Here is a 16117-nt window from a genome sequence, read left to right on the forward strand (position 1 = left end):
ATTATGATAGCTTAGATTGAACTGGTGGCTTTGGATATGGAGAGTTATTTGGAAGACAGAAATTAATAAGGCTTGGTAATAGTTTGAATATGGGTGATGAGGGGGAGAGGGAATTGTTAAGGATGATTCAGTGTTCAAGGCAACTCAGTGGATGGTGCTATCCTTTGTTGATAAAAAAAAATACTGGAATAGTATAAATTTGGTCTTTTATGAAACATTTCAGGTGCCTTTGAGATATCTAACTGGTGAATTTTATTAGGGCATCGGACATACGAATATTCATGTAGAGGAGCAGTTGGGGCTTTAAATACATACAAAATTTGGAGTTTTAGGCTATGTTTATTCTGCATCTTTAGGTATGTAATATTCTCTCACTATAAGTGCCATGAAGGCAAGGACTTTTTCTGCACTGTTCTCTGCTTTATTCTTAGATTTCTAATGTTTCTGGTACATTGTAGGGATTAATATTTTTTGTTGTTGTTTTTGTTTGTTTTCTTATCTTCATCCTCTATCCCCACTGTCTTGGTATTACTAAAAACATTAATAAGAAATAGATATTTCATATTTATATAAGATCACATAATATATCATATACATATATGAATCATAAATTATATTAATAAAATGAAAACATCAAAACTATCACTTGAGAACTAAATATTACTGTTAAAGCTATCTGGATGCTCCTTCAAATTCCCATCACTTTGTTCACTCCCACAGAATTAATAATTGTCCTAAAGCAGGGGTCCCCAACCCCCAGGCCACGGACCGGTACCAGTCTATGGCCTGTTAGGAACCAGGCCACACAGCAGGAGGTGAGTGATGGGTGAGTAAGCGAAGCTTCATCTGTATTTATAGCTGCTCCCCATCGCTCACATTACTGCCTGAGCTCTGCCTGCTGTCAGATCAGTGGTGGCATTAGATTCTCACAGGAGCGCAAACCCTACTGTGAACCGTGCATGCGAGGGATCCAGGTTGCACGCTCCTTATAAGAATTTAATGCCTGATGATCTGAGGTGGAGCTGATGCAGCGATGCTAATGCTGCGGAGCGGCTGCAAATACAGATTATCATTTGCAGAGAGGTTTGACTCCACAGAGACCATAATAAATCAACTGCTTGCAGACTCGTATCAGAACCCTATCAGTAAGTGGCAAGTGACAATTAAGCTGCATCTGGTGGCAGGCTTTATAGTGGCAAGTGAGTTGATGTACTTCAATTGTACAGCTGCATCTGGTGGCAGGCTTTAAGTCAGAATCCGACACTTACTTTCGTCCACGCGTGGCCTGCCCATTATTTTATTTACCACTTCTATCCGCACCTCTTTCCCGCACTGCACACTTGTCTCAGTCACAGTTTTGGTAAGCCCACAAGCTAACCCTAGCCAAAATGACTGAAAAACAAATGTCACTGGAGAGCTTCTTTGAAAAGGGGGAAAGACCCAATGATGAGACAGCAGAATACTCTAAGACTGCCAACAGAAAGCTGCATTTGAAAGAAAATACCAAGAATCCTACTTAAATTATGGGTTCATTGCAACAGGTGATTCACATTCTCCAAGCCCGCTTTGTATATAATATGTGGTGACAGGCTATCCAGCGAAGCCATGAAAACTTCAAAACTGCTTAGCCACTTGGAGACCAAGCACCCTGAATTAAAAGACAAGACTTTGGAGTTTTTCAAAAGAAAAAAACGTGAACACGAACAGAAGCAACTGTTGAAGGCCACCACTTCATCAAATATGTCTGCACTGAGAGCATCATTCTTAGTGGCAAACCGCATTGCTAAAGCTAAGAAGCCCTTTACTATTGGTGAAGAGTTGATCCTGCCTGCTGCTAAGGACATTTGTCATGAACTTTAGGAGAGGCTGCAGTTCAAAAGGTGGCATGTGTTCCTCTTTTGGCTAGCACCATAACTGGATAAATTGATGAAATAGCAGAGGATATTGAGGCACAGTTGTTAGGATTAATGAATCACCGTGGTATGCAGTCCAGGTTGATGAGTCTACCAGTGTTGACAACAAGGCAACATTGCTTGTTTTTGTGCGATATATTTTTCAGAAGGATGTACATGAGAATATGTTATGTGCACTTTTGTTGCCAACCAACACCACAGCTGCAGAACTATTCAAGTCTTTGAATGATTACATATCAGGAAAGCTGAATTGGCCATTTTGTGTTGGTATATGAACGGACAGAGTGGCTGCCATGACTGGACTGCTTTCTGACTACTCGGGTCAAAGAGGTCGCTTCTGAATGTGAATCTACGCACTGTGTCATCCATAGAGAAATGCTGGCTAGCCAAAAAATGGCACCTGAATTTAACAACATTTTGCAGGATGTGATTAAAATTGTCAGCCACATTAAAGTACATGCCCTTAACTCACGTCTGTTCGTGCAGCTCTGTGAGGAGATGGACGCAGAGCACACACGTCTTCTCTTATACACAGAAGTGAGATGGCGTTCTAAAGGTAGATCACTGGCCAGAGTTTTTGAGTTACGAGAGCCACTCCAGAGATTTCTTTTAGAAAAACAGTCACCACTGGCAGCACATTTCAGTGACACAGAATGGGTCGCAAAACTTGCTTACTTGTGTGACATATTCAACCTGTTCAGCAAATTCAATCTGTCACTTCAGGGGAGAACGACAACTGTGTTCAAGTCGGCAGATAAAGTGGCTGCATTCAAGGCAAAATGGAATTATGGGGGCGACGAGTGAACATTGGGAGTTTTGACATATTTCAAACATTAGCAGAGGTTTTGAAAGAGACTGAGCCAGGGCCTTCTTCCTCCCAGCTGGTGCATGACCACCTGTCTCAGCTTTCAAAAGAGTTTGAGCATTATTTCCCAACCACAAAAGACCCCCGAACTGGGAAGGAATGGACCTGTGACCCATTTGTGATATAAGCCTGGTGAATCGACTTTGTCTGTGCTAGAAGAGGATCAGCTGCTTGAGATTGCAGGTGACAGTGGCCTTAAGAGTATGTTTGAGACAACTTCAAATCTCCATACATTCTGGATTAAAGTCAAGGCAGAATATCCTGAGATTGCCACAGAAGCACAGAAAAACCTGCTTCCATTTCCAACATCCTATCTTTGTGAAGCAGGGTTTTCTACAGTGACAGAAACCAAAATGAGATTACAGAGTAGAATGGACATAAGCAACACACTTCAGGTGTCACTGTCCCCCATCGCCCCCAGATGGGACCATCTAGTTGCAGGAAAACAAGCTCAGGGCTCCCACTGATTCTGCATTATAGTGAGTTGTATAATTATTTCATTATATATTACAATTTAATAGTAATAGAAATAAAGTGTACAATAAATGTAACGTGCTTGAATCATCCTGAAACCATCCCCCCCGCCCCCCCCCAACCCCCCCCAGGTCCGTGGAAAAATTGTCTTCCACGAAACTGATCCCTGGTGCCAAAAAGTTTGGGGAATGCTGTCCTAAAGTTTATAATTTTCATTATTTTTTTAAAGTGGCTTTACCACATATACATGTGTTCCACAATACATATGTATTTCTAAACAATGTTACTTAGTTTTGCTTTCTTTTGAGTTTTTAAAAAATGCATGATATTGTATATAATTTTTACCATTTTGCTTTTTTTTAATCCATGACAGAAGTTCATTTATTTTCATTACTTATTATAATCCATTGTATTCCTATAGCACAATTTACACATTACCTTTAATATTTTTAAGACCTTTCTAGTCTTCTTATTTGTTTTTATGTTCTGCTGTTTAAATAATGCTGCTATTGACATTTTGTAGAAAATGACAAGCCGATTCTAAATTTCATATGGAAAAGCAAAGGACCTAGAATAGTTAGTGTTTCTAAGTAATTTTTTTTTCCATTTTGTTTTCCTCTTCAACCTAGAATTTTATGGGAATTTTTTCAGATTTCTATGTAGATAAATTTATTTTGTTTTGGTATGAATGACCCTTCTGTTAATATCTATTTCCAGTGAATCTGTATATGATTCCAGATTTTTTTAATTTATTGATATGTCCTTTGTGAATTTATGTATATTGTTCCACATGTAAAAGAATTATTATTTTCCATTCGGCGCCAAGTTTCCTATATATATTAGAGTAAGGTTGATGATTCTTATAAATTTAAATCTTCTATATTCATATTAATTTCATCTAATTCATTTGTAGATATCTTAGGTATGTTGAAGTCCTCTGTAGTATTTAGGGAGTTGGTCAGTTTATCATTGTATTTCTTGCCAGTTTTTTCTTTCCATATTTTCAAACTATGTCTTAAGTACATAGAGATTCATGAGTGCTATATCTTGTTGGTGGATGCAGTTTTTATGTGTATGGAATATATATCTATGTTTCTTTTAAAGCTTTTTACTTTGAAGTCTATTTTTTTATGACTGTGATACACCTGATTTCTTTTGATAAATATACGCCTCGCATATCTTTTTCCATATCTTTATTTGCAAGGTTTCTTTGTTGTTTAATTTTAAGTGTCTCTATTGATAAACAACATATAGCTGGTTTTCTTTTTTTCTCTCCCACTCTCCTCCTTCCCTCCCTTCTTCCAAACAATCTGATTGTCTCATTTTTAATAAATGAGTTAACTTTATGTTTGCTTTGATTCTTTGGCATATTTGGACTTATTTTCTACCATCTTATTTTGTGCGTTCTTTTACCTCCTTTCCCCTCTTGTTTATCTTATTCTATTGACTTGGGTTTTTTGCCCCCCTCCCTTTTTAGTGGTTTGGAAGTTCTGTATCCTATTTATCATTGTTTTAATAAAATATCTTTACTGTGATATAATTTGCATACCATACAATTCACTCATATAAAGTGTATAATTCAATGGTTTTTATTAGATTTACAAAGTTCACTAATTTTAGAACATTTTCATCACTCTTAAAAGAAGCCCCCTACTCATTTAATCCTGTCTTCCACCAAATTTTCTCCCTTCCCCAGCCTTGGGCAACCTCTAATTTACTTTTGTCCCTATGCATTTGCCTATTCTGGAACTTTCGTATAAATGGAATTATACAGTATGTGGTCTTTTGTGTCTGGCGTCTTTTACTTAGTATGTTGTTTTCAGGATTCATCCATGTTATTGCATGCATCAGTACTTCATTTTTATGGCCAAATAATATTACATCGTTTGAATATACTGTGTTTTACTTATCTGTTAATCAATGGAAAGATATTTGGATTTTTCTACTTTTTGAATGTTATGAATAAGGCTGCTGTGAACACTCATATATAAGTTTTTGTGTGGACATATGTTTTCATTTCTCTTGGATATTTATTATGAGTGTAATTGCTGGGTCATATGGTAGCTCTATGTTTAACCTTTTGAAGAACTGCCAGACTTCTTTCCCAAGCACCCTCACCATCTTATATTCCTACAACAGTGTATGAGTGTTCTAATTTCTCCATATTCTCACCAACACATTAAAAATAGATACAACTGAAGAGCAGATTTCTGAATAAGAGTTCTCCTAGTCATAATCGATATTTTGTCTCTTGCTGCCTCAGCTTTGCTAGAGTTGCCCAAAATATACCTCTGGACCTGGCTCTAAATATACCTTTGGAAACGGTAATAGGTGTCAGATTGCATTAATTTTTTCTTGAAACAAATTAATAACTTCTTAGCTATGTTTAGATAGTTTAAATAGTCTTTCCTTTTTTAATTAAAGCAAATTTGAATGATTTATATAGGGAAAAAATTTTGCCCAAGTTATAAAATTTACATTAACAATAAAGTTTTTCAGATCTAATGCAAACCTAGAAAAAAGTAGTTTGTTTTTGAGTGACCCACCTTTCTCCTTTTCGTTGTCTTCTATTCTCCAAATTGTAATCTTATATGTCAGTATTGTACCCTGACAATTCAGTTTTAAAATTTAATAGAATCAAAGAACTTTAAAGCTAAAAGTTCCTTCAGATATGTCAACAAGCTTAACAGCTTTATTTTGCAGGTAAATTTTTTTAAAGACCCAGTAACATGTGACAGTTTAATCTGTATTTGCTATAGACGTTTTCTGAAGTGATTGATAGTGCATATCGTACTTTTTAATTGTGATACGCACGATTTATTTACAAACCTGTGACCATTTTCATTGTCCATAAATTTCTGAAGTTCTTAGAATCCAAAATCAGTGGATAAAATGTCTTTTTTTGTAACAAATTTTGAAATATTGCATATATCATACCTGCTTTAAAATTTTCTAAGCTTTTGTAAACACAAAGTTAGATGTTTTCTAAATCATGTATAACTCTTTGATATTCTGAATTCTGTTCTGTATAATTCTGTTCTGTATATATAATCATGTATAACTCTTTGATATTCTGAATTCTGTTCTGTATAAATAGAATTCTGTATATACAGAATTCTGTTCTGTATAATGGGGAAAAAAATCCCTACTGGATTTCTTTGGGGAGAATTTTGTGCATTGAACCAGTTTCTTTCTTATTTCTCAGATTTCCCTTCTTAAATAGATGTTAGTCCATTAAAATAGAATATATTTTGGAATCATCAACTTAATGGTCTTCCTTAAGTAAAATGTTAGGTATTTCTCCAGATCTTGAATGTTCAAAACATTGAAATTGCTATTATCTCAGACTCAAGGAAAAAGAGTTGAAATATTATCTATGTTTTCAGAAAAAGGTATACCATCATTGAATTTCATTCTACTAAGAATTAACAATTATGCAAATTCATGACACATTTCATCTGGTTTTACATCCTTGGGGTATTTTTACACTCTTCTAACTGAATTACAGCAGCCAGAACAGACTAAGAATTTGCATGGTGAGAAACTTTGATTCAGAAAGTGCATATTCAAAAAGCAAATTCTAATAGCCGATGTTGAGGCACTCAAAGAAGATTTTTTAATTAATAATATCCTTATGTTTTTTTACCTGTTAACATGGTGTTATGGGGAATTTTTATTTTTATTGATCAGGACACCATGATCAATGTATAATATGCAGTGAACTATTTTAGCAATTAGTGATTTTCTTAGTGATTAGTGTGTTCTGGCTGCTATAACAAAATATCACAGACTTGGTAGCATGTAAACAACGGAAACTTATTTCTCACAGCTCTGGATGCTGGAAGTCCAGGATTAGGGTGCCAGCATGGTTAGGTGAGAGCCCTCTTCCTGTCAGAAGCCAGTGGCTTTCTTGCTGTGTCCTCCTGTGGTAGAAGGGGCAAGGGAGCTTTGTGGATCTTTTTTATAAGAGTACTAATCCCATTTGTGAAAGTTCCGCCCTCATGACCTAATCACCTTTAAAGACCCCACTTCCTAATACCTTCATCTTTGGGGATTAGGATTTCAAAAAATGATTTTGGAGGACCACCAACATTTAGACCATAGCAGTGATTTTTTTAAAATTTTGTCTTATAATCTTATTAAGATTATTTCTGAAAATAGATAAGGTAAAATTCTGAGGAAATAAACCATCTTATAAAAATTAGTTTTTGTTCTCTAGAGAATTTGGAGTAATTTCTTGGTGCTTGCCTGTATTGTAATAATTGGTTCATATTGCATAGAACTCTGCATAAAACAAGTAGGTAAAGCAGTTCAGTTTAAATCATAATAATCTCTACTACTGGATTTTGTCTTTTTTTTTTCTTTTTTTTAAAGTGAGTTTATTTATTTATTTTTTAATTAATTTATTTATTTTATTTATGACTGTGTTGGGTCTTCGTTTCTCTGCGAGGGCTTTCCCTAGTTTGGCAAGTGGGGGCCACTCTTCATCGCAGTGCGTGGGCCTCTCACCATCGCAGCCTCTCTTGTTGCAGAGCACAGGCTCCAGACACGCAGGCTCAGTAATTGTGGCTCACGGGCCCAGTTGCTCCGCGGCATGTGGGATCTTCCCAGACCAGGGCTCGAACCCGTGTCCCCTGCATTGGCAGGCAGATTCTCAACCGCTGAGCCACCAGGGAAGCCCTGGATTTTGTCTTTTTAAACTTATTTTAGCTCTTATGTTTATTAACTTCTGCTTTCTTTGCATTTTCTGTTTAATTTTCTAGCTTCTTAAAAAGAATGCTTAATTCCATTAGTTTCAAATTTTTTAAATAAATACATTTCAAGTTATAAGCATATTTCTAAGTATTGCCTTTACTGCATCTCACATGTTTTGAATTATGGGTGCTTTTTTTATCATTCATATCTAAAGATGTCATGAATTCTATTGTGTTTTCCTCTCTAAACCATATGTTCTTGGGAATTCCCGGCGGTCCAGTGGTTAGGACTTTGTGCTTCCACTGCAAGGGGCACGGGTTCGATCCGTTGTTGAGGAACTAAGATCCTGCATGCTGTGTGGTGCAGCCAAAAAAATAAAATAAATTGTAAACCATATGTTCTTTTTTGTTATTTATTTTCTTTTTCTTCCAGCTTTATTGAGATATAATTGACATATAACGCATATGCTCTTTAAGAATACAATCTTTAGTGTTTGGCTTGTATGTTTGTTTGTTCCCACTAACTTTATATTATTGACTTTTAATCTAAAATTGCATTGTTAGAATATGTGGTTAATCTGGTAACGATTCTTTGAAATTTGTTGAAAGTCCTTTTGTAATCTAGCACGTTTATTTTTGTAAATGTTCCATTTGTGCCTTTATATTTTCTACTTGTTGGCTACCTGAGTCTCTGTTTATATATTTACTCAATTCAGTTTATTAATGATGATCAAATTTTCAAACAGCATAGCTGCCTATGGACTAGGTAAAATGATCTTAAAGAATCTTCATTTAAAGTATCTTTAGTTAAAGATATTAAGAACTTCACCTTAGATTTAGAGATAACTTAAAATTTATGAATTTTGACAGAAGTAATTTTTTCCTGCTTTTGAAATCCCTAAGATAGCAATGATAGAAGTAGTAGCAGTAGCAGCAGTAATGTTAGTAGTAATAGTAGTGGTAACAGCAGCCACAACAGCTTACATCTATGGAGCTCTTACTGTGTGCCAGACATCATTCAAAGCTTTCTGTATCGGTTAATGAATTTACCCAGTAACAACTCTATGACATATAATTGTTTTCCTCATTTTATGGAGTCAAACACAGAAAGGTTAATACTCCTGCCATTGTAGTCACATTGTCTTTCAACAAATAAATGTAAGTTCAGTTGGACACACACACACAAAACATTTTTTTTCTTTCCCCTTTCCAGTTATTAGAAAAGTTAAAAGAACGTTGGCTCTCCACTGGTGTATGGCATAATCTGGAGTTGGTGAAGACAGTCATTGTAGAACCACAGAGAGGAGAAAAAACTGATTTTGATGAATTACTGCAGGTGTACTATGATGCAATCAAGTACAAAGGAGAAAAAGGTAATTGGAAATTATTCGATGGTCAGTGAAAAAAAAATTTTTCCCATAAAGTGAAAAGTTGGTGCTGTTAGAATTTTATTTGTGTTATCTTTTTTAAATGAATTGCACTTGAGAAAAATTATATTTTATAATCCTGAGTGAAAAGAAAATAGGTTAAAGAAATTCTTTTATTTGGAGTTGTTCTCCTATGAATATTTTCACTTGAAGATGCCAGTTCAGTTTTATGAAACGGCATGCGTTCAGGTATTATCCCATAGACTTCCTTACGCTAACTAAAATGTTTTGTTAAAGAAGGTAGGTAGAGTATGCATTAATATCTTCCTTACTAGCCAAATGAGCCCTACATTTTTATGTAAAAAATATACTTTGTGCTTATATTTTATTACATAAGGTAAACTTGAGTTTTCAAAACATAACTGAAGGCTAAATTTCAAAGTTAGAGAATGCCCATAAAAAGTTTGACAAGAAGGGCTAATAGTAATTTATGAACAGTGCAACATCATAAAGATATTGTAACATAATTGTCAATATCCTTGTATGGTAAGATTATACACAGAGTATTCTGTGTATGTGTGTTTTAAATACTTTTCAATATAATATTGATTCAGTATGATATATAGTATATATTAGAGTTATTTAAATCATTCTGATGACTTTACATTCTGGTGGTAAAGGTAATGATTTCACTTTCAGTATTTTAAAGTTAAAACAGTTGGTTCACAGTTGCTCAGTTTACATGCAAGTTACTACTCTGACATGGTTTTTCTGTACAGTTTAACTGAGAGATACACAGTTTATAAATTGGTTCCACCATGTTGCACCTAAATGTAATCTTGTTTCTTTTATTTATTTGAAGACATTGAATTTTTAAAACTTTATAATAGTTTTTAATTTTGATTCTTAAAATTTGGTATTATAATTACTTAATAATCAGATCTTTTCAAAATGACAAGAATAAGAATTTCTGGGAATTTTGAGTGTGCTTATAAAAATGTTGATTTTCTGTTGCTTAAGATGGTGCCCTCCTGGTGGCAGTTTGTCGTGGTAAAGTGAGTGAGGGTCTGGATTTCTCAGATGACAACGCCCGTGCTGTCATAACAATAGGAATTCCTTTTCCAAATGTGAAAGATCTACAGGTAGGCCAGCAAAGCCTTAAGAAGTTTTATTTCTCACAGAAGTTGTTGATTTTGTGGAAGGTTAATTAGACATTTTTCTTGTATCCTCAGGCATTTTATTTTATTTTATTTTTTAATTAATTAATTTATTTTTGGCTGCATTGGGTCTTGGTTGCTGCACAGTCTTTTCTCTAGTTGCAGCGAGCGGGGGCTACTCTTCATTGCGATGCACGGGCTTGTCATTGCGGTGGCTTCTCTTGTTGCAGAGCACGGGCTCTAAGCGCACAGGCTCTAGAGTACAGGCTCAGTAGTTGTGGCACACGGGCTTAGTTGCTCCGCCGCATGTGGGATCTTCCCGGACCAGGGCTCAAACCCATGTCCTCTGCACTGGCAGGCAGATTCTCAACCACTGCGCCACCAGGGAAGCCCCAGACATTTTATTTTAATGGTCTGGTGACTCTGAATGAGTGAGAAAGGTTTAGGAGATACGGGTTTATTTTATTTTTAACTTACCCTGTCTTCTGCTTAATAAGAGTGATTTTCAAAGTGTGGTCCTGGGTCAGGAGCATCACTGTTATCTGGGAACTTAATAGAAATATATATTTCCAGGCTCCATCCAGACCTACTGAATCAGAAGCTTTGGAGGTAGAGCCCAGCAATTTGTGTTTTATCGAACTCTTAGCCACAGACTGACAGGGAGCCCCCGGGGAATTCTAGGGCCCTTTCTCTATCTATCTCCCTTCTCTCCAATGCCATGCCTTGCCCTGCAGATTTTAGTGATTTTTGCTGTTTCAAGTTCTGGTATTTTCCACTTCAGCTTGGCAGAAACACCATACTCTGCTTGTACTTCAGTGCTCTGTGCTACTGTCGGAAAATTATACCTAGGAAGAGAGCTGAGAGTCATAGAGTTCACCTAATGGATCTTATGAGATTATATTATCTCTGAGATTACAGTTTTAGGCTGCCTGGTGTCTACTCCCTAAAAGCAGTTGCTTTATCTGTTTTGTGCAGTTTTACAGTTACTTACAGTGGGAGGGATATTCCTAAACCAGGTATTCTACCTTGGTCAGAAACAGGAGTTTTGCTTCATTATCGCTAATTGTTTGCTAAACATACTTGAAAAATTATTTGGAGTAATAATTTGAAGCCTAAGGTGATGTTATGTTTATCGGGGAGGATTTTCTTTCACTTCCTGCAGGAATTTGAAGTTCCTAGCAACCTGAGACCAAGACTTGAGGTTTTCTGGCCACTGAGCTGACTCCGTTGAGTATAATCCATATCCCTCCCAGGATACAACCTGTTAGGATCTCATACTAAAACAAGAATTCTTTCCCTAGGCAGTTATGTTCTTTATTAATAATATTTTACTAGACACTGTGAATTATATAGTATTAACAGTAATAATATTTCTCTAGTTAGCTTCTACTCTTCCCTAACCTCTGGACCTTGTCAAAATTTCTGAAAGTCCTCAGGAGGTATTTAATCCTTTCAGCCTACAGTAACTTTGGTGGCTTCTACTGCCTTTCTCCAGCCACCAGTGCTACCACTGAGAGTGCTGATGACCATTCCCAGGGCTCCTATTCTAAAGTGGCTAATGCTGCCTCTGACTACTACTACTGATGAAACAGTAGACATCCACTCAAGAAAACTGTTGTGTTCACCATCAATAGCATTAGTGCTCATTCCACTGAAGCTGAGTTCTGCAGATTGCCCTGCTGTCGGCAGTGGTACTGTCTTTTTTTGATGTCTTATCATTTTACCTTGGCCCTATATTACTGTACTAACGCTGCTTTAAGTGGAGAGAATCTCTTGCCCACACTTTCTACCCCGCATTCTTCCCACGTCTTAAATATAAATTTTTCCCCCTAAAACTAGCTCTTTCAACTTTTGCTTGTATCTTCTTTCATTCTTGGACCTATGTATGAGTCCTTGAGAGCTGGAAAAGGAGCTTTATGGCTCATAACTAGGTTGTACTAAATATTACACTCACAAAGTAACAAGCCCTGAAAGAATTCACATCAAACTCATAATAGTGATTATGTATGAGAAGAGAAAGGAATGATATTGGGGGTAGTTATCAAAAGGGACTTCAGCTTTTCCTATAATAGCTGTTTTACTAAAAAACAAGCTTAAAGAAAATATGGGGAGAACACAGGTGTTTATTATGTTATTCTTTGAAAAATCCTTAAAATTAAATAAAGTGTTACTTGTGAAAAAAAAAATTACACTTACCTTCTACTTTCTCTACTGTCATTCCCAACAACTGTGATTCTGGGTGTTGTTATTGCACCAATCTTGGATTTCTTAATGCTTTCTTTCCTCAGGATAAGTTCTTCCCAGGCAACATCTCAGTCTGTCTTTTAAAAAAAAAGATACCAGTGACCTGCTCTGACATTCCTCAGTAATGGTCCTACTTGTCATAGTTGTGCTTATTTGAATTCCAATGGCTCTAGTTGTATAAAACAGCAAAATAACAGAAGCTTCAATGAGGTCTGCATAGGGGAGGAGAGGAGGGTGATTGTAAAGGAGTTTCCCTAGTGGTTCCTAAAAGGGACAAGTAGGGTGGACCCAAGAGTAGTCTGAGCTGCAGGATCAAGGGACAGACAGATAAAGAGGAAAAGTCATTATTGGAAAGACTTGGAAGTGTATTTCTGGTTGCATATGTCTGGATCACTTCTTCCTGTCTAACAAACAATTCTAAAACTCAGTGGCTTAAAATACCAGTCATTTACTATGGGCCAGCATCTATGAGGGTGGGGTGGGCAACAGATGATTTCACCTGGGCTCAGTCACCCTGCTATGGTTTGACCAACATAGGTTGCACTCAACTGGATCAGCTCTGCTGATGGATCTCATCCTTTGTGGACCAACAGACCAGCCAAAACATGTTATTGCAATGGCAGAGGTACAAGAGAGCAGGCTTGACTGTGTAAGCACTTTTCAAATGCCTGCTTATGTCACATCTACTAACATATTGCCCAAAGCATGTCACATGCCCAAGCCCAAAGTCAACAGCAGTGGCGGGGCTGGGGGGAGGGGGTATTTTCCATCACACATGGCAAAGGGCTTAGAATAAGGACTCCAAAAAGGAGTCCTGGCCTTTTTTTTTAATAACTAAAGGATATTTATAAAGCATTCATTCAAAAGACTGATGTTTATAAGCTTTCAGTGTATAGATATGCAATTTTTATAATAATTAAGGACTTTTATCTTCTGGAAATGACCAGAATATAATAGGACCTGAAATATCTGAGTATCTGAAATAACTCAGAGCACCATTATGGATTTCTTAAAATTTATAAATGATCAAATAAGTTATTGAAAATAATAGTACACTTCTATAAGATATAAAAGAAATACAAAGTTTGAAATTTTAATAAAGCCCACTTCATCTTTTGTTGTTGCCTGTGTTTTTGGTGTTATATTTAGGAAAACATTGCCAAATCCATGGTCATGCAGATTTGCCCCTAATGTTTTTTGTCGAAGAGTTTCATAGTTTTTGCTCTTAAATTTAAATATTTGATCCATTTTGAGTAAAGTTTTGTATATGTTGTAAAATGAGTCTAACTTCCTTATATCTAAAATGAGTCTCTTGTGACATCATATAGTTGGATCATGTTTTTTTTTTTTAATTTATTTATTTTTGGCTGCGTTGGGTCTTCAATGCTGCTCGTGGGCTTTCTCTAGTTGAATCGAGCAGGGGCTACTCTTCGTTGCGGTGCGCGGGCATCTCATTGTGGTGGCTTCTCTTGCTGCGGAGCACGGTCTCTAGGTGTGTGGGCTTCAGTAGCTGTGGCGCGCAGGCTCAGTAGTTGTGGCTCATGGGCTCTAGAGCTCAGGCTCAGTAGGTGTGGCACATGGGCTTAGTTGCTCCATGGCATGTGGGATCTTCCCAGACCAGGGCTCGAACCCATGTCCCCTGCATTGGCAGGCGGGTTCGTAACCACCACGCCACCAGGGAAGTCCTGGATCATGTTTTTTAATTCATTCTGCCAATATCTGCCTTTCTGTTGGAGAGTTTAATCCATTTATGTTTAAAGTAATTACTGATAAGGAAGGGCTTGTTTTACCATTTAACTATTTGTTTTCTGCATGTCTTATGTGCTTTTTGTTCCTCAGTTCATTCATTATTGCCTTTTTTGTGTTTAGCTGTTTTTTGCTATGTGCTATGTACTATATTGATTCCCTTCTTTCCTTTTGTGTATATTTTTCAGTTATTCTCTTAGTGTTACCTTGGGAATTAGTATTACCTTGGGGTTAATCTCTGTCTCTCCCTTTTTATATTGTTATTGTCATAGATTACATCTTTATACATTGTGTGCCATTAACATAATTTACAATTATCGTTTTATGCTTTTGCCTTTTAAATCACATGAAAAAAAAACAGTTACAAACCAAAAGTATGATAATATTGGCTTTTATATTTACCTACATAGTTATTTTTACCAGTGTTTTTTATTACTTCCTAAAGCACATACTTACACTGCCTTCATTATGTTATATTTTAGTGTTTATAAATATGTTTTATAATCTGTTAGATTACCTAAAGGATTAGAACAATTTCTTAAGTATCTTTGTCTCTACAATTAAATATTGCCTTGGAATATAGTGAGTGGTCAATAAATTGATTTAATTAATGATTAAATATGTTTATTATTTAATATATTTATATTTAAAATCTTAAATATGTATACTTATATATTTAAATATAACTAAGTATTAAATATATACTAAATATTAAAGTAAAATTAATTAAAATAAAACTAAAAGTTCAATATATTTAATATAAGTTATCAAAATAGTATTTGGTTTTGTTGTTTGTTTTACTTGACCTTGTTATTAAAAAACAACAACCCTCCATTCCTAGACTCTTTAATTAAGGCATCATAATGATAGTAATCATTATTTGATGATAATGACTAGGACAGTAGTAAACATTAATATGACTTATAATAAGGCAGTACAGTATGTTATTACAATCATAAATCATTAAAGGAGTTATGAAGGGAATACTCAATTCCAATAGCATTTTACACCCTAATACATAGTAGGACATAATAATGGAGAGAGTATATTAATTATACTGGCTGTCACTCTTTATATTAGTGTTCTATTGTTGTGTTACAAATTACCACAAACATAGTGGCTTAAAACAGCACACATTTCTTATGTTACAGTTTCCATGGGTCAGGAGCCTGGGTGTGGCTTAGCTGGGTCCTTTGCTCACGTTTCCACAAAACTGCAGTCAATGTTGTTGGCTGGGCTGCTTTCTCATCTGGCTCTTGGGGTCTTCTTCCGAGTTCACTTAGGATGTTGGCAGAGTTCAGTTCCTTATAGTTGTAGGACTGATCTAGCCAGGAGCTGCTCTCATCTCCTGCAGGCTACTCAGAGTTCCTTGTTATGTGGCCTTCTCACAGGCCCTCTCACAGCATGGCAGGTTATTTATTCAAGGCCAACAAGATACTGTCTAGCTCCAGTCTCCTAAGATGGGTTCATACAACAACATAATAACAGGAGTAACTTCCTCACACCTTTGCCTTATAACATGATCTAATCAAGGGAGTGACTACCCCATCACCCTTGCCATATTCTGTTGGCTAGAAGCAAGTCACAGGTTCTGCTCACACTCAGGGTGAGAGGATTATACAAGACATGACTCTCTGGGAGTCACCTCAGGGTGTGT

General features: G+C 36.2%; 1 protein-coding gene across 5 annotated transcripts in view; it reads left to right on the plus strand.

Annotated features, from left to right (window-relative positions):
- Nucleotides 1–16117, plus strand: part of BRIP1 (BRCA1 interacting helicase 1) — a 194270-nt gene that overhangs the window by 129070 nt on the left and 49083 nt on the right. For all 5 annotated transcript variants that reach the window (XM_059907199.1, XM_059907202.1, XM_059907198.1 and 2 more), the window contains 2 exons: nucleotides 9160–9319; nucleotides 10334–10455. In XM_059907199.1, coding sequence (XP_059763182.1) covers nucleotides 9160–9319; nucleotides 10334–10455 — 282 coding nt within the window. The remainder of the gene's footprint in view (nucleotides 1–9159; nucleotides 9320–10333; nucleotides 10456–16117) is intronic.

The sequence above is a fragment of the Balaenoptera ricei genome, chromosome 20 (genome assembly GCF_028023285.1).
Source record: "Balaenoptera ricei isolate mBalRic1 chromosome 20, mBalRic1.hap2, whole genome shotgun sequence".
NCBI lineage: Eukaryota > Metazoa > Chordata > Mammalia > Artiodactyla > Balaenopteridae > Balaenoptera > Balaenoptera ricei.